The 23,054-nt window shown below is 44.1% G+C and overlaps 1 protein-coding gene across 1 annotated transcript in view; it reads right to left on the reverse strand.

Annotated features, from left to right (window-relative positions):
* Positions 1 to 6,977: 6,977 nt before the first annotated feature.
* LOC139423801 (metal transporter CNNM2-like) overlaps positions 6,978 to 23,054 on the reverse strand; it is a 64,397-nt gene continuing 48,320 nt past the window's right edge. The window contains exons 2-8 of the mRNA XM_071175434.1: positions 21,109 to 21,252; positions 20,595 to 20,732; positions 19,018 to 19,187; positions 13,969 to 14,062; positions 13,245 to 13,307; positions 11,033 to 11,211; positions 6,978 to 7,232 (exon numbers count right to left, since the gene is read on the reverse strand). Coding sequence (XP_071031535.1) covers positions 6,978 to 7,232; positions 11,033 to 11,211; positions 13,245 to 13,307; positions 13,969 to 14,062; positions 19,018 to 19,187; positions 20,595 to 20,732; positions 21,109 to 21,252 — 1,043 coding nt within the window. The remainder of the gene's footprint in view (positions 7,233 to 11,032; positions 11,212 to 13,244; positions 13,308 to 13,968; positions 14,063 to 19,017; positions 19,188 to 20,594; positions 20,733 to 21,108; positions 21,253 to 23,054) is intronic.

Genomic DNA, 23,054 nt, shown 5'->3' on the forward strand with positions numbered 1-23,054 from the left:
CAATTAAAACATGGAAACATTTTTTTTAAAGACATTTTTATGAGTATTTTTTTTAAAAACAGTTACGTTTTTCCAGATTTAAATACCTTTCAGGAAGATTAAACAAGACAAACCAGCTACTGAAAATGTCATTTTAACAGAAGGGTAAATCATCTTTGCAATAGATCATTCTGTCCTTGAAATTGCCTGCATACAATGTTCTGAACTGCTTCTCTTTAATCTGAGCACCTTTGTGTTGAGGTGAAAAATAACATATTCCATCACTATTACACATTCTGTTAATAATTCACTTTTTATTGTACCACCAACACCAACCAGAGCAGAATATGGGAATGCTTTTGCCGTGTTGAGTATCAAACATGTGGACAGGCACATATACATAGCAGCATGAGGATAAACATGGTCCGATATGACTCAGATAAGGATAGAATGGAGAGTAGCAAGTGAAGTATTTTTTCAGCGGATCTAAAGTGTCTTGACAAATACTGTAGTCGTTCATTGGTGATGTGGGTCTTGTCTTGAGAGCGGAGAAAGTCCTCAGAGAAAGAGGGGGAAAAGAGAGAGAGAGCAATAGAAAGAGAGAGGGATCTCTTTTTTTCAGGTGTTTCTTTTCCTGTGAATGTTCAAGAAGCAGGGGTAAAGACCACATGGGTCAAGATATAGGTCACAACCAGGCTCCAAAACCAACACAAGACTACACTGGAAAGTCATATATGTTATTTTCAACATTCTGACATGAACATGTGAAAAACCCTCATCTGCATGTGAAGGACTTTTATTTTGAAGGAGATACTCTTTTTTTTCATATAAGTGTATTAGATACAGCAGTGATCAAAATATAGATGGTAAAGTACAAATACAATCGTATTATATCATCATCATCATCGCTTATCTCTGGAATGATTGTCCTTGCAGAGCAGAGTTCACCTGATGCATAGGAACACTCACAAGTAAAACAACAAAAACAACAATATCTGGTCAGTGTTATTAATCTCTTCCATAGTCTGGTCATTTTGAAATGGAAGCCCCTTGGTGTATGTGGGAAGGTTGCCAACCCATGTGGTTTTTTTTTTAGAAGTTGTTTATGCTCACAGTAATTTGGGAATACTGTGACACTAAGAGAATGGCGACCACCAGTGGTCAAAAGTTGCAATTGCACTCCCATACTATTTGGAGCTACATTCTGCAATGAATATCTTTGCTTTAGCGAGCTGATATTACAACTGTCTAGGATGACTACAAACTGCGTCAACGTGCGTTACGTTAAGATGCTGCGTCTACAGGGATTTAGGATAGGAGAGTTATTTTTGGACTCCTACTTTAAGTTCAGCTTTGATTCATATAAAACCATTTATATACAAACGGATACAAAGAAAAAGTCAACTCAACATTACATTACCCTAGAAATAAGTTTACACTTGAAGTTAATATACTCAACAGAAGGCATACGCCTTGTACATACACCCCAACCCTGGCTTGGTTCTTCATACATATTTCCCAAGAGACATACATATTTCCCAAGAGACAAATGATAACAAATTAGGTAATGATCCATGCAAAGAAAAACAGAGAATCATTTGTTTACAAGCTTATAGGAGAATTGTGATAAGAAATATACAACATATGTTTGGCTACAACATATGTGTGGCTAAGATACAGAAAACACATTAGTAGTTCTAATACTGTAATTGCGTACATTCAATACAGTACATCAATGGTGAGATTTCATATTTTCCTCAATTTCCCCCAAACTATGCATTGCTATGATTCAAGTCATCACAATTCAAAGAACTAGCATCTATAGTAACCAGCGAAGGGAATGTTTTGCTCTTACAATAAATAATAATAATAATAATAGTAAGCATTTGAATGTTAAGGTTTTTAGCTTCAGTGGCACATGGTGATTCAATGAATTATTATTAGATTACAAAGATGAAAAACTAGCATGTGAAAACAAGCACTTAAGTGTTAATTTGGCAATGTTTTCACTTTAAAGTGTTTTAAGTTGGTATGAACTCGAGCCTTACAAAAAAGATCAGTCAGTCACAGAAAAACAACCGTTTCTGTTCATCTCCAACAGTGACCAAGTGACCAAGTTAAAGGGTGTAAAACATCAACAAGCTTGGGCTGACAGGTAGTGGTTAGAGCGTTGGGCCAGTAACTGAAAGGTTGCTGGATCGAATCCCCGAGCTGACAAGGTAAAAAAATCTGTCGTGCTGCCCCTGAACAAGGCACTGTTCCGCTGTAGGCCTTCATTGTAAATAATAATTTGTTCTTAACCGACTTGCCTAGTTAAATAAAGGTTCAATTATAAAAAGGTTTCAGTTCAAGCCCACACTATTTGATTAAACTTGTTAACCAGATGATTGGGGCATTGTTGGGAAAAAACATTCTTCTTGCACTGAAAGAGAGCATGTTTGAAGCATTATTCTTTTTGTTTCACACAGTAAACATTGTTTTTCATTACATTCTCACACTGCAAGAAGAATGGTACCTTAATCTCAAAGGTACACTCCAAAAAATGACATCATTCACAGCGGGGCGACATCCTGCTTACTGACAACAACAACGAGAACATTTGAATCTGCCAAGGCTCCCAACTATTGGCTCTTTCGACTTTGCACCCTCCCACAATGCAATAGTAAATTTCAGTTTTGTTGGTGTCAATTTATTTAAGCAGGAATTTTCCACACTGTGTATGCTATACACAGAGTGGACATAACATTAAGAACACCTGCTCTTTCCATGACATAGACTGACCAGGTAATTCTAGGTGAAAGCTATGATCCCTTATTGATGTCAACTGTTAAATCCACTTCAATCAGTGTAGATGAAGGGGAAGAGACAGGGTAAAGAAGGATTGTTAAGCCTTGAGAAAATTGAGACACGGATTGTGTATTGTCATTCAGAGGGTGAATGGGCAAGACAAAGATTTAAGTGTCTTTGAACGGGGTATGGTAGTAGGTGCCAGGCGCACCGGTTTGTGTCAAGAACTGCAACCCTGCTGGGTTTTTCACATTCAACAGTTTCTCATCTGTATCAAGAATGGTCCACCACCCAAAGGACATCCAGCCAACTTGACACAACTGTGGGAAGCATTGGAGTAAACATGGGCCAGCATTCCTGTGGAAAGCTTTCGACACATTGTAGAGTTCATGCCCGATGAATTGAGGCTTTTCCGAGGGCAAAAGTTAAGGTGCAACTCAAAATGACTGGAAGGTGTTCCTAATGTTTTGTACACTCTGTGTATTTCATAATGCATAGTCTGCCTTTAACCCCAAAACCCAGTTAAAGAGTTTGATTGAATAAAGCTTACACTCTAAGCTCAACATGAGCTGAAGGCGACTGAACATACTTTAACATGCCACACAACACACACACAGTGGAAAGGAGAGTGCTGTGCCATACAAGAGGGTCATTCATGGACAATAGTTTAATGTCGAGGTTGCTTTTGTGAAGTTCATGATGCTCAACATGTTAGATGAGGTCATTAATACTGGCCAATGATCACGTTTGATTATGAATAATAAAAGACACATGAGTTCATAAGTGCCAAGTTAGCACTTTTCAATGTCAATACATCCTAAACCACAGTCGTAAGACTTGTCTGGATTCTATTATTAAGTCTGCTTTAAGTCTGTTAACTTAAGTCTGGATAACCTCCATATCAAACAGCAATATAATGAGGTCAAAGGGCTTCTGAACGTACATGGGCCGTAATAGGAAAAGAAACTGGCTTAGGGACGGGTTTTGCTTGTGGACGGTTGCAACTCAGCATCTTTGAACCAAAATATACACATACATACGGTGCATACAAACATACAAATATATCTGTCTCAATTTACAATAAAGTGATTGTTTTATTCATAATCATCTCCTAAATATACTGTTTTTTTTTCCCATTGCACTTTGTTAAAAATAATTAAGATTAATTTTTTTTTTAAAGGCAATCATGTGATTTTAAGAAGGTGAAAAGATACGGTACCATTAGCCTGATTGAGAAGAATAGTAAAAATAACAACATCTGTAATATACATATCTTTAAAAGACCCTCACCAACTCATATACATGTATGTACACTACCAGTCAAAAGTTTGGACACCTACTCATTCAAGGGTTTTTTCTTTATTTTTACTATTTTCTACATTGTAGAATAATAGTGAAGACATCAAAACTATGAAATAACACATATGGAATCATGTAGTAACCAAAAAAAGTGTTAAACAAATCAAAATATATTTGATAAAATAGTAAAAATAAAGATAAACCCTTGAATGAATAGGTGTGTCCAAACTTTTGACTGGTACTGTATGAGCATATATATATGTATATAGCATGTATTTCAATATCACATATATACACACACAAACATCTACATGCCCATGCATGTTTGTGCACTGGTATATATCATATCTTCTCCACACATACATATATACACATATATACAGTGGGGAGAACAAGTATTTGATACACTGCCGATTTTGCAGGTTTTCCTACTTACAAAGCATGTAGAGGTCTGTAATTTTTATCATAGGTACACTTCAACTGTGAGAGACGTCAACTGTAAAATCTCATTGTATGATTTTTAAGTAATTAATTTGCATTTTATTGCATAACATAAGTATTTGATCTCCTACCAACCAGTAACAATTCCGGCTCTCACAGACCTGTTAGTTTTTCTTTAAGAAGCCCTCCTGTTCTCCACTCATTACTTGTATTAACTGCACCTGTTTGAACTCGTTATCTGTATTAAAGACACCTGTCCACACACTCAATCAAACAGACTCCAACCTCTCCACAATGGCCAAGACCAGAGAGCTGTGTAAGGACATCAGGGATTAAATTGTAGACCTGCACAAGGCTGGCATGGGCTACAGGACAATAGGCAAGCATATTGGTGAGAAGGCAACAACTGTTGGCGCAATTATTAGAAAATGGAAGAAGTTCAAGATGACGGTCAATCACCCTTGGTCTGGGGCTCCATCCAAGATCTCACCTCGTGGGGCATCAATGATCATGAGGAAGGTGAGGGATCAGCCCAGAACTACACGTCAGGACCTGGTCAATGACCTGAAGAGAGCTGGGACCACAGTCTCAAAGAAAACCATTAGTAACACACTACGCCGTCATGGATTAAAATCCTGCAGCGCACGCAAGGTCCCCCTGCTCAAGCCAGCACATGTCCAGGCCCATCTGAAGTTTGCCAATGACCATCTGGATGATCCAGAGGAGGAATGGAAGAAGGTCATGTGGTCTGATGAGACAAAAATAGAGCTTTGTGGTCTAAACTCCACTCGCTGTGTTTGGAGGAAGAAGAAGGGTGAGTACAACAGCAAGAACACCATCCCAACCGTGAAGCATGGAGGTGGAAACATCATTCTCTGGGGATGCTTTTCTGCAAAGGGGACAGGACGACTGCACCGTATTGAGGGGAGGATGGATGGGGCCATGTATTGCGAGATCTTGGCCAACAACCTCCTTTCCTCAGTAACAGCATTGAAGATGGGTCATGGCTGGGTCTTCCAGCATGACAACGACACGAAACACACAGCCAGGGCAACTAAGGAGTGGCTCCGTAAGAAGCATCTCAAGGTCCTGGAGTGGTCTAGCCAGTCTCCAGACCTGAACCCAATAGAACATCTTTGGAGGGAGCTGAAAGTCCGTATCGCCCAGCGACAGCCCCGAAACCTGAAGGATCTGGAGAAGGTCTGTATGGAGGAGTGGGCCAAAATCCCTGCTGCAGTGTGTGCAAACCTGGTCAAGAACTACAGGAAATGTATGATCTCTGTAATTGCAAACAAAGGTTTCTGTACCAAATATTAAGTTCTGCTTTTGCTGATGTATCAAATACTTATGTCATGCAATAAAATGCAAATTAATTACTTACAAATCATACAATGTGATTTTCTGGATATTTGTTTTAGATTCCGTCTCCCACAGTTGAAGTGTACCTATGATAAAATTTACAGACCTCTACATGCTTTGTAAGTAGGAAAACCTGCAAAATCAGCAGTGTATCAAATACTTGTTCTCCCCACTGTATATATATAATAAATAAATGCACAAAAACATTATTGGTTCATGGTTCCATGGTTTCCTTCAAAGCGGTATTTGGTACAGTCTTTGACTAACCATATTTGTCTGCGTGCGTTTAAGTCCTTCGTTGTAGTAGTACTAGTAATACTACAGTCCACTGCCAATCCCTGAACAAGAACAGACTGGAAAGTGTGTATACTTATGTGTAAGTGTTTGTGTGTGGTCAGGGAATGGGGGGGGGCATGCACACTGTTGTCCATCTTTCCGAGCTACTGGAATACCAGGTTCCCGGGTATTTAAGCGGATGGATTGGCCGAGGACGGTCCAAGCCCACCCTAACAGGGTCTTCTAGAGGTGGGTGAGGGCCCAGAGTGCTATCCCTTTAGCCCCCTTCCCCACTACCCCAAAGGGTATCCTGTTCCAGGCTGTGGAATCAGACCGGGGTGGTGGAGGGTAGAGAGTAGAGGTTCAGGCTGGGGCTCAGTATACACATCTCCGTAGCCCCCTTCCCCTCAAATCCTCCAGGGTCTTCAATCCATAAGGGGGTGGTGGGTAGGGGTTAGAGGTCCTTCCCCTCAAATCCTCCAGGGTCTTCAATCCATAGGGGGTGGTGAGTAAGGGTTAGAGGTCCTTCCCCTCAAATCCTTCAGGGTCTTCCAGCCATAAGGGGGTGGTGGGTAGAGGTTAGAGGTCCTTCCCCTCAAATTCTCCAGGGTCTTCCAGCCATAAGGGGGTGGTGGGTAGGGGTTAGAGGTCCTTCCCCTCAAACCCTCCAGGGTCTTCCAGCCATAAGGGGGTGATGGGTAGGGGTTAGAGGTCCTTGGATGTTGGAGGATTAGGCCCAGGCCCTGGCCCAGAGGGTACTAACACCATCCCTCCTCACTCCTCTCACCCTCTCCCCCTGTCCCCAGACCCCTCTGTCCCCACCATCCCAGTGTGGGCTAGATGGGTCCCTCATTGTGCGCAGTGTGGTTGACCCTGTGGGCCAGACAGTTCTGGGGCTGTGTGTTGAGGTTGAGCAGGCTGGCTGTCTCGTGGTGGGCCATAGCTGGCGTCTCCAGGACGCCTCCCCCTCCACCATCGTGGAGCTCAGTGGTCAGAGTCAATTCGATCTTGGTGAACTCACTGTCCATCGACTGGGGCGTCTTATCCATGCGCGACGCCATCAGGGCGTTCTGGTACTGCTGACGGGTCACCTGCGGGAGGATAATACGGTTGGTTACATGATATCAGGTTATATGATATTACAGTATATTAAATAGCATCCCTGGGCATCAGTTGAACTGGCAGATGTGGATATCTACATGATCACCTTGAATGATAGCATAGCTACATTTCCAATAGAACATTCTTATCCACTTTCTCCTGGTTTCAATCATGTTTCACCAACTGGACACATATATCTCACTAAAGTCACACAGGGTGTGCCTCTGGGCTCCATGCTAGGCCCCCTCTTTTTCATAATCTACATCCTCCCACTTGGACAGATCCTACGCCAGTCAATTCAACCTCAACCTCCACTGTTATACAAGCAACAGCCAAATGTGACCCGTTTCAGAAAACCAGGTGTATGTTGCGGGTCACTACTTTACAGGACAGCCATTTGAGCCACAATCTTTTTTTTGTTTATCAAAATGCGTTTTTTTATTGGAAGAAATGCCTTCTGGAACATGTGAACTTTCATGTGCCTTAATCACAAACTTGTATGCCATCTGTAAAAACGAATACAATTGTTAAATTGAAAGCCTAGTTGGTTTAGCCACAGAAAAAGTCAGCAACCTTCCCACTAGCCATGATTGGCTGAGATAATGAGTGGGCTGGAAATACCGGGAGATGAGTTCGGATTGGTATGCCATGTAGCACACTTCTGTCTATTTGAGCTGGTCAGTATGTGTAGGTAATCCTGTCTAACGCTGCTTTTTAGAAAATCTATTGCTCAGTAGAACTGCATAAGTGTTGCTCTCCACTTCCTGGAGGATCGAGGTTTGAAATCAGTGGAATTAGAGTATGATAGCTAAAGACATGGACAAAACACCTGTCTCTGGATTACATCTTCAAACTAAGGGCAACCATGGCATCTGTGACAGGGAGAAGCATCCAACCATGACGTATACGGGTAAGATAGTTTAGCTAGCTACATTTGACACATTTCAAATTTTGACAGTTGTTTTCATTTCAAGTTAAAGTGTACTGTTAGCTAGATAGCTAACATTAGCTGGCTGGCTCGCTACCTAACGTTACGTGTATGATCGTATTATTTGTATCTCAGAGCCATTTGCTTGGCTAGTTGTTGCAAAATGTTAGCTAGCTAACATTGAACCTGGTTGGTTAGCTACCTGCAGATTCATGCAGGTTAGTAATGTCATGAGTTGGGATTATGGTTCATTGTTTAGCTAGATAGCTAGCTACATGTCTTAACAAAAGACTCCACTATGCAAGTGTCCATTTTAATAGAATGTCACTGTGACAACTGTTAACCAGTTAGCTTGGGTGCTTGACTGCTGTTGTTAGGACAAAACGCTCAGATAAAGAGATTGGAGGAGCTAAAGCTTAAAAGGGTGCTGAATAGGTGTAGACAAAGAAGAGCTCTCCAGTAGGTACCAAAGCATTCAAAGCCGATTTTCTCAAAAGTGAGTTTACCAGTTTATTAACTTTCAAAGCAAAATGACTTTCCCATTGTTTCTCAAATGCAGCGTATGATATACCATTTTGTAGCTCTGGGTCTCTGCTTTTATCCAATATAAAAAACACCATTTCAAATTTTGCTACATAAGACCGAATCAAGGCGGTTGGTCAAAAATGTGTGTGTCTGTGTGTGTGTGTGTGTACAGTATGTGCGTGCACACGTGTGTGTAGAAGTGTGTATAGACTCCCCTTGATATACTGCAGGTCCGACAGCCATAACAGAGCAGTCTGGCTTGTATACAATTGAAGTCGGAAGTTTACATACACTTAGGTTGGAGTCATTAAAACTAGTTTTTCAACCACTTCACACATTTCTTGTTAACGAACTATAGTTTAGGACATCTACTTTGTGCATGACACAAGTCAAGTTTACATACACAAAGTTGACTGTGCCTTTAAACAGCTTGGAAAATTCCAGAAAATTATGTAATGGCTTTAGAAGCTTCTGATAGGCTAATTGACATAATTTGAGTCAATTGGAGGTGTACCTGTGGATGTATTTCAAGGCCTACCTTCAAACTCAGTGCCTCTTTGCTTGACATCTTGGGAAAATCAAAAGATATCAGCCAAGACCTCAGAAAATAAATTGTAGACCTCCACAAGTCTGGCTCATCCTTGGGAGAAATTTCCAAACGCCTGAAGCTACCACGTTCATCTGTACAAATAACAGTACGCAAGTATAAACACTATGGGATCACCCAGCCTTCATACCGCTCAGGAAGGAGACGCGTTCTGTCTCCTAGAGATGAACATACTTTGGTGTGAAAAGTTCAAATCAATCCCAGAACAACAGCAAAGGACCTTGTGAAGATGCTGGAGGAAACAGGTACAAAAGTATCTATATCCACAGTAAAATGAGTCCTATATCGAAATAACCTAAAAGACCACACAGCAAGGAAGAATCCACTGCTCCAAAACCGCCATAAAAAAGCCAGATTACGGCTTGCAACTGCACATCCTCTGGTCTGATGAAACAAAAATAGAACTGTTTGGCCATAATGACCGTTGTTATATTTGAAGGAAAAAGGGGGAGGCTTGCAAGCCAAAGAACACCATCCCAACCGTGAAGCATGGGGGTGGCAGCATCATGTTGTGGGGGTGCTTTGCTGCAGGAGGGCCTGGTGCGCTTCACAAAATAGATGGCATTATGAGGATGGGAAATTATGTGGATATCTTGAAGCAACATCTTGGTCGCAAATGGGTCTTCCAAATGGACAACGACCCCAAGCAAACTTCCAAAGTTGTGGCAAAATGGCTTAAGGACAACAAAGTCAAGGTATTGGAGTGGCCATCACAAAGCCCTGAACTCAATCCTGTAGAATATTTGTAGGCAGAACTGAAAAAGCGTGTGCGAGCAAGGAGGCCTACAAACCTGACTCAGTTACACCAACTCTGTCAGGAGGAATGGGCCAAAATTAACCCAACTTATTTTGGGAAACTTGTGGAAGGCTACCCGAAACATTTGACTCAAATTAATCCATTTAAAGGCAATGCTACCAAATACTAATTCAGTGTATGCAAACTTCTGACCCACTGGGAATGTGATGAAAGAAAAAAAATCTGAAAGAAATCATTCTCTCTACTATTATTCTGACATTTCACATTCTTAAAATAATGTGGTGATCCTAACTGACCAAAGACAGGGAATTGTTACTAGGATTAAATGTCAGGAATTGTGAAAAACTGAGTTTAAATGTATTTGGCTAAAGTGTATGTAAACTTTCGACTTCAACTGTATCTGTAGTGTGTGTGTATAGTGTAATGTGTGTGTAGTGTGTGTATGCGTGTCTGTGTGTGTGTATCCTGACTATCCTCTCACCTTGATGTACTGCAGGTCAGACACAGCCCTGACAGAGTAGTCTGGCATGTATATCTGTAGTGTGTGTGTATAGTGTAATGTGTGTGTAGTGTGTGTGTATGCGTGCCTGTGTGTGTGTGTGTGAATCCTGACTATCCTCTCACCTTGATGTACTGCAGGTCAGACACAGCCCTGACAGAGTAGTCTGGCATATATATCTGTAGTGTGTGTGTATAGTGTAATGTGTGTGTGTGTGTATCCTGACTATCCTCTCACCTTGATGTACTGCAGGTCAGACACAGCCCTGACAGAGTAGTCTGGCATGTATATCTGTAGTGTGTGTGTATAGTGTAATGTGTGTGTAGTGTGTGTGTATGCGTGTCTGTGTGTGTGTGTATCCTGACTATCCTGTCACCTTCATGTACTGCAGGTCAGACACAGCCCTGACAGAGTAGTCTGGCATGTATATCTGTAGTGTGTGTGTGTGTGTGTGTATCCTGACTATCCTCTCACCTTGATGTACTGCAGGTCAGACACAGCCCTGACAGAGTAGTCTGGCATGTATATCTGTAGGAAGGCGTTCAGCTGGTTGTTACTGCTCCCCAGAGTGGGTGTGATGGCATCGATGCGGTCACTCCGGTTCAGGGAGTCTGAGTGGTTCAGGCCAAACGGCCGCGGGGGGGACTTGTTCTCTGCACAGGTTAGAGAAGAATAGAAGTTTTCGGCTTCTGTTCACAGCAAATACCTATCTGGGCTTGGGGTCGATCCCATGTCTATGAAAGTCGATTCAGAACGTAAACCAAATTCCAATATCCAATTCTACATTTTCCTCATTGAAAAGCATTGAAGAGACCTGGAATTGAAATGGAATTGACCCCAGCCCTGATCTGAGAACAGAATAGAGAACAGAGTAAAAGCAGAACATGTCACACAGACACTGTATATGGAATCCACAATCGGTTATAGCTGTACTGCTGTACCTAGCCATAGCTGTGTATGATTTATGTTTGTCATCTAATCTCCTTTTACACAACCTGATTGTGCATCATCTATTTACTGAATTCTACGCAGAATGAGAAGCTATTTCTTTAATTGAATGATTAGGTAACATATAGGCCAAGAATCCTTGGTGCAATGTATGGATGTCACGTTCTGACCTTTATTTCCTTTGTTTTGTCGTTATTTAGTATGGTCAGGGCGTGAGTTGGGGTGGGCAGTCTATGTTTGTTTTTCTATGATTTTGGGATTTCTATGTTTGGGCCTAGTATGGTTCTCAATCAGAGGCAGGTGTCGTTAGTTGTCTCTGATTGAGAATCATACTTAGGTAGCCTGGGTTTCACTGTGTGTTTGTGGGTGATTGTCTCTGTTAGTTGCTTGTGTCAGCACGGTTCTTATGATAGCTTCTCGGTCGTTTATTGTTTTAGTACAGTTTACTTCGTGTTTTTTGTCATCAATTAAATGATGCATTCACGCCACGCTGCGCTTTGGTCCGCTTCTTACGACGATCGTGACAATGGAAATGTAATATATATATATATTAAGTCCTCCCATTAGGGGGGGGCTTTGCTTCACAGGTTTTGAGTCAGTGGTCTAGAGTGACGCTGCTTTTTTTCCCCACTTCTCAAATGAGAATACTTTCTCTTTATTTTAATTAAACTCAGCTTATGTTTTCCACTCCTTAAAAAGCAGACGAGAGGAAAACCACACAACAAAGTGGAAAAGAGGTGGGCTTGCAGAGGACTGGGGCGTTAATGCTCACTACTCTGGCTGGAATGTATGTAATCCTGGGTTTGGATGTGGTCCCCAGACCCACGCAGTAGTCCAAGGCCCAGTGAACCCTGGGAGATTAGTACTCTACTTTCTCGGGGGCCGACGGGGGACGGTAGGGGATGGAGGAGTGGATGGAGTGGAAGAGGGTGGAGTGGGACAAGGGGGAAAAGAAGGAGGAGGGAATTTAGTAAATTTGGGGTGGATCAGAGGCCTGAGCTGTGTGTGTATGTTTTCAGAATGTGTGTGTGTGTGTGCTTGCAGCTTGTGTGTGCGTGCTGCAGTCAGCGGCCCTGCTGGGGGCTGTAACTCATAGCCTTGTTTATGGAGTCAGAGGGTTAAGGGGCTAGAGGGGTGGAGCCTGTCTCTAGTGGCGGCTATGCCTCACTCTGGGGGCCCCTACTACACTATTCACTGGCTTGAGTTATGGCACTGGTTATCACACACACACACACACAGAGAGGAATGGACGCTTCACATGCACAGTACACAGTAACAGACATCCTTCAGAGTCCAAAACAATAGGTACGTCCTCCCTTGTTAAACATCCATGCAGAACAACATTTAATATGCAAAGCAAACGTAAGGACAGAGTAAGTAGGAAATGCATATTAATACACAAACATGTAACAAACAATGCTCAAAGTATTCTTGCTATGTGGCACAAGAGAATCCCGCTCCCAAATAATTTAAGCTCATGACCAGCAGGTCCAGAATTCATTGCTATGTCCACAACACATCATGCAGTTTTGATACCGGTAAATACCAGGCTTAGGTGAAGTGTACACTCATCCCAATGGGTGATAGACAGATGGAAGAGGCATTTTAGATGTGAGGAGAGATAGAGGGATAGGGGGGATGGACGGACAGACAGACAGGTTGACAGACAGACAGGTTGACAGACAGGCAGGCAGGCAGGCAGGCAGGCAGGCAGGCAGGAAAGAGAGGACTATCATACCTGGAGATCCTGCTAGGGACTCAGCCCTACTGACAACGAAGGTACGAGACAGGGAGAGAGGGACTGGCGAGGCGAGACGGACGACAGAGAAGGGAGACACACACGGAAAAATCCATCACCAAAGCCCACAAATTAAATAATTGTATAACGTTACCGTCGTACACTGTGTCCTGAAAAACAACCAACGTGCCATCCAAGCACATTGAAAGAGGGTCTGTGATAAAATATGACAAAATACATCATCTCATAAGCATGTGCTCTATGTTCCATAAACCAAACTACAGTGACAACTTTTTTGATGAGGAGGGTGTAATTCTGCCCTCTCACCAGCAGGTGTCTCTGAGATCCTACTAGCGCCTGACTGGAAGTTTGAATGAACTGAGAAAATACAGAGGCTGCCTCACAAAAAAATGTGTCATACCTTATTTCAATATGAGTCAATTCACTTGGTTACTGATAAACTGTTTCTTTACTATTTCTAAACCAGTCATCCTAGACCTAGCCCTTGTCTCAGTAGCTGCCGATGGATGATGGGTAGGAGGGAATTGGGGAAATCTGAAACATACATGGTAGGTGCCTATAGACTACAATGTAGTATTTTTGTAAAGTAGTTTTATATAGGGACGTAGGGTTCTGGACAAAAGTGTTGTGTACTGCAGTGAATATTTATAGGACCTAATTTTAGACACAGCCATTGAGACGTCGGTATACAAGGAAGTCTTACCTGGGGAGGTGGTGAGAGCCATCATCCCATAGGAGGAGAACGCTCCTGCTTCAAACTTCATCCCTTCCTTCCCTGCCTCCACCTCCACCTTCCCCTGCAGAGGAACACAAGACACTCTGCGTAAGAGTCTGAAGAAGACTCAGATCAGTTGAGCAGTACTGCGGGGTATAGAGGTTTGAACATCAGCTACAGTAAATTCACTATGTGTTTTTGTTTTAGCAGCATTATAGTCGAGGCATTGACTGAACCGCGTAACAACATTTCAGAATTCACACCTTGAACAATATTCAGGCAAATCTCTCCTTCGCAGTGAGATGACTATTTACTTCACGTTCTTTTAAAGGCCCAGTGAGTTCTGTTCTCCCTGTGTTTTGTATCATATTGTACAACAGCTGACGAAACTGTGATCCGTGTTATTTCCTGATAGTTACTGGTTGAAAATATAATCTCATCAAGCAGGGTTTAGCATGGGTGGAGTTTCAGCTAGCCTGGTTACGGTAAATAAGGTAGATAAGTTAATAGACCAATAACAAAGAGAGTTCAAACCTCTCTGCCTATAACAGCTCGTTTTTTGTTTTCGAGTGCCCTCCCCCTCCCCACTCAGACCACTCCCAGACCGTCCTAGAAACTTGAGAATTTTTTTATTGCAAAGAAGTTATTTTTGTTTATTTTTTTACAATTTTAATGGAAAACTATTACAGCATGGTACTTAATTGTTACCTAGAAGTGATTTGATATTGATATAAAAACACCTGCATTGGGGCTTTTACGTCCACAAAGTAAATTTCCTATTTGCATGCTGCAACATTTCAGCCAATCCATCTGTAACTGTCATGCCCTGACCTTAGAGAGCCATTTTATTTCTCTATTTGGTTAGGTCAGGGTGTGATGTGGGGTGGGCATTCTATGTTTTGTTTTCTATGTTTCTTTATTTCTATGTTTTGGCCAGGTATGGTTCTCAATCAGGGACAGCTGTCAATCGTTGTCTCTGATTGGGAATCATACTTAGGTAGCCCTTTTTCCCTCCTTTCAGTGTGGGTAGTTAACTTTGTTTGTGGCACTTAGCCCTGTAAGCGGCACGGTTGTTGGCAACATTATAAAATAAAAGAAACTGTACGCTCACCTCGCTGCACTTTGGTCAACTTCCAAAGACACCCGTGACAGAACTACCCACCACACATGGACCAAGCAGCGTGGCCAGGAGGAGCAGGGATCCTGGGCCCGGGGAGAAGAGAGAATGGAGGACATCTTGGACATGGGAGGAGGTTATGGCAGGGGACAAGACCCTGCCATGGAAACAGGCTGAAAAACAGGCTAGCAAGGGAGGAACGACTTCGCTACCAGGAGTCACGGCAACGGACCAGGCACGAGAGGCAGCCCCCCAATTTTTTAGGTGGGGAGGCACACGGGGAGTTTGGCTGAGTCAGGTTGGAGACCTGAGCCAACTCCCCGCGCTTACCGTGGCAAGCGTCGTACTGGTCAGGCACCGTGTTATGCGGTGGAGCGCAAGGTGTCTCCAGTGCGCATTCACAGCCCGGTGCGCTACATTCCAGCTCCCCGCATCGGCCGGGCTAGAGTGTGCTACCAGCCAGGTCGGAGGGTGCCGGCTCAGCGCATCTGGCCGCCAGTACGTCTCTACGGCCCAGGATATCCTGCGCCGGCTCTGCGCAATGTGTCTCCGGTGCTTCTGCACAGCCAAGTGCGTCCTGTGCCTGCGCCCCGCACGTGCCAGGCCAAAGTCACCATCCAGCCAGGACGGGTTGTGCAGGCTCTACGCTCGAGACCTCCAGTGCGCCTCCACGGCCCAGTGTATCCTGTGCCTGCTCCCAGAGCCAGGCCTCCTGTGTGTCTCTCCACTCCAGTGAGGATCTATGGCACGAAATCTCCAGTGATGATCCATGGCAAGAAGCCTCCAGTGATGATCCATGGCACAAAGCCTCCAGTGATGATCCATGGCACAAAGCCTCCAGTGATGATCCATGGCAAGAAGCCTCCAGTGATGATCCATGACACGAAGCCTCCAGTGATGATCCATGGCACGAAGCCTCCAGTGATGATCCATGGCAAGAAGCCTCCAGTGATGATCCATGGCAAGAAGCCCCCAGTGATGATCCATGGCAAGAAGCCTCCAGTGATGATCCATGGCACGAAGCCTCCAGTGATGATCCATGGCACGAAGCCTCCAGTGATGATCCATGGCAAGAAGCCTCCAGTGATGATCCATGGCACGAAGCCTCCAGTGAGGAGTCATGGCACGAAGCCTCCAGCGACGGCCCCCAGTCCAGAGCCTCCAGCGACATGCTTCAGTCCGGAGCTTCCTGCAACGGTCTCCAGTCCGGAGCCTCTTGCGACGTCCTTCAGTCCGGAGCCTCCGGCGACGGCCTCCAGTCCGAGGCCCGTAACGAGGGTGCCCAGTCCGAGGCCCGTAACGAGGGTGCCCAGTCCGAGGCCCGCAACGAGGGTGCCCAGTCCGAGGCCCGCAACGAGGGTGCCCGCAACGAGGGTCACCACACCAAAGGCACCACCAAAGCGGGGTGAGCCAGAGGTGGAGCAGGGTCTACATACCGCACCAGAGCCACCACCGTGGATAGATGCCCACCCAGACCCTCCCCTATAGGTTCAGGTTTTGCGGTCGGAGTCCGCACCTTTGAGGGGGGGTACTGTCACGCCCTGACCTTAGAGAGCCGTTTTATTTCTCTATTTGGTTAGGTCAGGGTGTGATGTGGGGTGGGCATTCTATGTTTCTTTAGTTCTATGTTTTGGCCGGGTATGGTTCTCAATCAGGGACAGCTGTCAATCATTGTCTCTGATTGGGAATCAAGGTAGCCCTTTTTCCCTCCTTTCAGTGTGGGTAGTTAACTTTGCTGGTGGCACTTAGCCCTGTAAGCTTCACGGTTGTTTCTTGTTTTGTTGGCGACATTTTAAAATAAAATAAAATGTACGCCCACCACGCTGCACTGTGGTCTACTTCCAACGACACCCGTGACAGTAACACTTTCTCTTAAAGATTAAATACCCAATGCAGACGTGTTTATCTCAATATCAAATCATTTCTTGTTAACAATTAAGTACCTTACTGTGATTGCTTTCAATTAAAATGGTCAAAAAGAAACAAAAGTAGCTTCTTAGTAAAGAGCCATTTCTCAAGAATTTAGCTTGGACTGTCTGGGAGTGGTCAGAGTTGGGAGGGGAAAACTGAAAACTAGCTGTTAATTGGCAGAGAGGTTTGGAACTCTCTTTCTTATTGGGCTATCAACTCATTTACCGCCTGATGATGTCACCAGTCAGGTCAAAACTCCATCCTACCAAAACAGGCTGTACCTTTAGGTGGTCTTTTCAAACAGCGCTTACACTAAAAGGGCCTTATCATCATTTTCACAACAAAAAAAAAAAACTGTATTTTTCCAACCTCATAGTGCGGAAATATATATAAAATACAGAAAATGCACTTTTTTTTGACTGAACTGGACAGGTACTTGCAGCATCACTTCCGACTTGCATCACCCTCATGCTGCCACCCTGACTCGATGGCAAATCTCACTCTTGTTTATAATTCGTGGAAAATCCCCTTGCTTTGTTTAATAGCTGCCAATCCCCTTCCTGGCCTATACTCTTAGGGAAAGGGTTCCAAAATTTTATTTAGCTATCCCCATATGAGAACTCTTTTTGGTTCCAGGTACAAACTATTTCTGTTTTCAGGTAGAACCCTCTGTGGAAAGGGTTTTACATGGATGTCAAAAGTGTTCTACCTGGAAACAAAAAGGGTTCTCCTATAGGGACATCCGAAGAACTGCTTAGGTTCTAGATAGCACTTTTTTTCCTAAAGCCTCTTTTATACCAGGTTCTAACATGTGTCAGTTGCCCTGATCTTGTCAACATTCTGATTGTACCCACATTTGTCGACAGGTGTAGACAATCAAAAGACGCATTGTGAACTGATTGTGATTTGACCTTCCTGACCGCCGGAGGAAGTCAAATACGCATCTTGTACGGATATCCTAGAAGTGTAAACTAATCCTGACCACGAAAGCTTAGAAATTTGACCAATGTCATGGTTGTCCCGTCCTCTAAAGATAAATCGCACTGGCCTGTTGAGATAGTAATTATGGGTAACGATACCTTGACAATTCCTCCAGAATTAACATCATGGACTTCATTAGAAACTAACTGCCTACTGGAGTGGGAGTGGGAACAGGAAAACCCAATGCCCATTTTATTCAGAGCTGGACAAGGTATTGGGCTGTAAGGATGAGTATAAAGAGTTAGCTGTTTTCTGTCGATTGATACAGCTCGTGTCGTAAGGGGAGGTTCAAGTCAGGTTGGATAATTTTGCATCGAGGGAGGGACCAGGGAATCTGGTCACAATACGGACGCAGTGGGCAGATAACAGACACATTTTATTACCATGTGTAGACGCAACAAATCTCCATCTTGATCGGATGATGACAACTACATGTTAATGCAAGGTGTAACCACAGCTGAAGAGTGTAGTGACCGTCTCCCAATAGCATGGCCCTTTACTGACCTGGCCTGATAGTGTGGCCCATTACTGACCTTGCCCGATAGTGTGGCCCATTTCTGACCTTGCCCGACAGTGTGGCCCATTTCTGACCTGGCCCGATAGTGTGGCCCATTTCTGACCTGGCCCGATAGTGTGGCCCATTTCTGACCCGGACCGATAGCGTTGCCCATTTCTGACCCCGGGCCGATAGCGTGGCCCATTTCTGACCCGGACCAATAGCGTTGGCCATTTCTGACCCGGACCGATAGCGTGGCCCATTTCTGACCCAGACCGATAGCGTTGCCCATTTCTGACCCGGGCCGATAGCGTGGCCCCGCTCTACATTTGTCATTGCTGTCATTGTACAACTACATACAGCATCTCAATCACTGCAAGTAAAATATCTGCTATCTGCAAAATCAGTGTTTGTTAGTGCAAGAAAGACAAATACAACAGTTAAGTGATTGTAGTGTTTCATCTTCCTGGTTCTGGCCCAATAGCGTGGCCCCGTACTAACCCCTGGCCCAATGGCATGGCTCGGTACTTACCTGCAGGATGAGTATGAAGTAGTCCACAGGCTTGTTCCTGTGGAAGAGGTAGTGCTCTGGTGCTCTCTTGTTCTTCTCGTCGTACTTCAGCTCCTGGATCACGTTGGGGTGTTTGAGCAGACGCAGTAGGATCTTCTCTGACATCTGCACCGGCCCGAACGACTCCACCTCTGGAGAGGGGGATGGGGAGAGAGAGAGAGAGAGAGAGAAGAGAGAGAGAGAGAGAGAAAGAGAGGGGGTGGGAGAGAGAGAGAGAGAGAGAGAGAGAGAGAGGGAGGGAGAGAGAGAAGAGAGAGAGGGGAGAGAGAGGGGGGGGGGGGGGGGAGAGAGAGAGAGAGGGGGGAGAGAGAGAGAGAGACATAATTTAAGAACAAATTGACCAATATCGTAAGATACAACATTGTACAAGACAATATGATGCAGTGGTAAGACACAAGATGTTGTGATGTAATACCCTACAATACCATATCAACAATAGAATTCCATGTAAAAACACACTCCCTCTCTTGCATTTAACATATCACCTCATTATCACCTTATCTACGGTAAATTGACTATAATCACGTGTATCGCACACAGGCTCAACCTGATTCTCCCCATACTCTATCATTTTTCTCATTGGTCAAGGTAACAAAGGCTAACCAATCGTGCCCCTGACACCAGAGTGTGGTGATATGTCTCAGTTGGCAGCTTGCTCCACCACACTACGGTAGGGACTGGCCCTGCTGTTCCTTTAGAGGGGCCAGCGGGGCCACAGCTTTAAGCGATGCTTAGCAGCTCGCTAGGTCAAAGTTCTCACCAAATCCCCTACAAATGCAACATATTTTAATCACCTGTGCTCTACTACTGGTAGCTAGCTGGGACATTCCACGGTGGTTCCAGTTGTACGTTCCATGGGATTTTTCTAATAGTATTTAAAATCTTTTAAACACTTGGCACCACAGCCATATATTGATCTGGATCTAATGTTCTGCTTTGAGCTTTAGCCTGTTTGCTTTAGCCTGCCTGAAGTGCCAGATGGGATGGGGTTTGCACTTTGGGGACTATTCCATTCGACCCATTGCCCTAGGCAAGCTCAATCAAGCACATCTCAATCAAGAATTTCAAGCATATGTGAATAAAGGTCTGGCATGTAGACATGCCTTCTGTGAGAACCCCGGCAATCAGCCAAACTGTTGAAAGTGATGTCATCGTGAAAGTAGTGTAAACAAATTGTGGTATGTGTTCCAAGCTAAATGCTACAGTCAGTCTCCCAACCGATGAGAACATGACACGCAAGCAAATAGTCGGCCATGTTTTCAGACTGAGCCATATAAAGTCTGTGCAGACATCCCATGCAGCGCTCCCCAGAGGCCTAGTGTTTCCTCTCAGACAAACACCCACGTGTACATCACAAACACACACACACATTCACTTGTCGCAAACACACACACAAACACACACTCTCGCCCTCTCCCCACACACACACACATACACACACACACACACACACACACACACACACACACACGTTCCACAGTCAGGGTTCTGAGGGCACACTGGGGGAAGTCAAGCAGCAACGCAGTGTGCACACTTGCCTGTTGCTAGGTAACGCAGGGTTGCCAGCAGAAGCTGAGGTGATATTTTAACCTTCATTTCACTGTCGTTGGGCTTGAAGGCTGAGAAATCCTGCTTCCGCTCACGATGGGTGATTTTCTTCTTCGTTTTGTTGTCAGCTGAGGGGAGAAAAATGGGATGAAAGGGGAGAAGTTGTTTTTGGGAAAAGGGAGAAATTGTAAGCTGACTTTGATAGTGCATTTCCTAGGTACAAGGGTGAATAAACTTTAGTTACTCAAAGGAATTTATTTTCAAGCAAATATATTCTTTCCCTATGGACAACGTGTACAATTTAAAATGAAAAAAATGGGGCAAACAGAGTTGCCGTTGAAACATTACTGGACATAACATAACAACGATGTAAATTGCCTGGAAGCTAAAGCTTTGCGGTAGCACCTTACATTACAGCAGATAATAAAGTGGTACTGGTCTGGTAACAGGTTCAAGTTACTCAAAATGAAAACATTGATACCCCTTAGTAGTTTGGGCACCTACTGTACAAGTCTGTCTCGTCCAGGATCTCTGACTTGATGATTTCCTCGATTATGTCCTCCAGGGTGACGATGCCCAGGACCTCGTAGAAGGGGTCCCCCTCACCCTCGTTGTTCACCCTCTGAACTATGGCCAGGTGGGATTTACCTAACACACACACACACAGAAGGAGCGATAGAGAGACAGCGATAGAGAGAGATAGAGACAGAACACACATTTAAGAGGTTGTAAAGTTTTGGGTCATAGTGATAAAGTGCAGCAAGAGCCTCTGTCTCCAACGCTATAAAGGTCAACTTATGAACACGGTGGTCTTTTTGAACACTCAGAGGATAGAGGTCAAGTACTCTCTGTTCATGCAATATATCACTAATTATAAACCAGGTGGTTCGAGGTCTGAATGCTGATTGGCTGAAAGTATGACACAAATTTTTTTTTTTTACATTGTTAAACAGTTTATAACAGCAATAAGGCATCTTAGAGGTGTGTAGTATATGGCCAATATTCCGCTTGCTGTATCCAGGTACTCTGTGTTCCGTTGTGCAAAGGAACAGCACTTAGCCGTGGTATTTTGGCAACATAACACACCTCCCCAGGCCTTATGGCTTAATGATACATTGCATAAAGTAATAAAGCACACATCATACATCAATACAGTATTTCACATCTGGGATATTTCATCAAGGCATATACAGTGCATTCGGAAAGTATTCAGACCCCTTCATTTTTCCACATTTGGATAGTTACAGCCTTATTTTAACATTGATGAAATAGTTTTTTCCCCTCATCAATTTACATCCAATACCCCATAATGACAAAGCAAAAACAGGTTTTTAGTCATTTTTGCACAAAAAACAAAAAAACAAAACAAAACAGCAATAAATAATTTACATAAGTATTCAGACCGTTTGCTATGGGACTCAAAATTGAGCTCAGGTGCATCCTGTTTCCATTGATCATCTTTTAAATGTTTCTTGAACTTGATTGGAGTCCACCTGTGGTAAATTAAATTGATTGGACATGATTTGGAAAGGCACCTGTCTGTATAAGGTCCCACAGTTGACAGTGTATGTCAGAGCAAAAACCAAGCCATGAGGTCAAAGGAATTGTCCATAGAGCTCACAGAGACAGGATCGTGTCGAGGCACAGATCTGGGGAAGGGTACCAAAAATGTCCTGCAGCATTGAAGGTCCCCAAGAACACAGTGGCCACATCATTCTTAAAAGGAAGAAGTTTGGAACCATCCAAGACTCTTCCAAGACCTGGCCGCCCAACCAAACTGAGCAATCAGGGGAGAAGGGCCTTGGTCAGGGAGGTGACCAAGAACCCGATGGTCACTCTGACAGAGGTCCAGAGTTCCTCTGTGGGGATGGGAGAACCTTCCAGAAGGACTACCATCTCTGTAGCACTCCACCAATCAGGCCTTTATGGTAGAGTGGCCAGACGGAAGCCACTCCTCAGTAAAAGGCACTTGACAGCTCACTTGGAGTTTGTCAAAAGGGACCTACAGGACTCAGACCATGAGAAACAAGATGATCTAGTCTGATGAAACCAAGATTGAACTCTTTGGCCTGAATGCCAAGTGTCATGTTTGGAGGAAACCTGGTGCCATCCCTACGGTGAAGCTATGTAGTGGCAGCATCATGCTGTGGGGATGATTTTCAGCGGAATGGGACTGGGAGACTAGTCAAGATCGAGGCAAAGATGAACAGAGCAAAGTACAGAGAGCTCCTTGATGAAAACCTGCTCAGACTGGGGCAAAGGTTCACCTTCCAACAGGACAACGACCCTAAGCACACAGCCAAGAGAACACAGGAGTGGCTTCAGGACAAGTCTCTGAATGTCCTTGAGAGGCCCAAGCCAGAGCCCGGACTTTAACCCGATCAAACATCTCTGGAGAGACCTGAGAATAGCTGTGAAGTGACGCCCCCCATCCAACCTGACAGAGTTTG

This window comes from Oncorhynchus clarkii, chromosome 13 (assembly GCF_045791955.1).
Source record: "Oncorhynchus clarkii lewisi isolate Uvic-CL-2024 chromosome 13, UVic_Ocla_1.0, whole genome shotgun sequence".
NCBI lineage: Eukaryota > Metazoa > Chordata > Actinopteri > Salmoniformes > Salmonidae > Oncorhynchus > Oncorhynchus clarkii.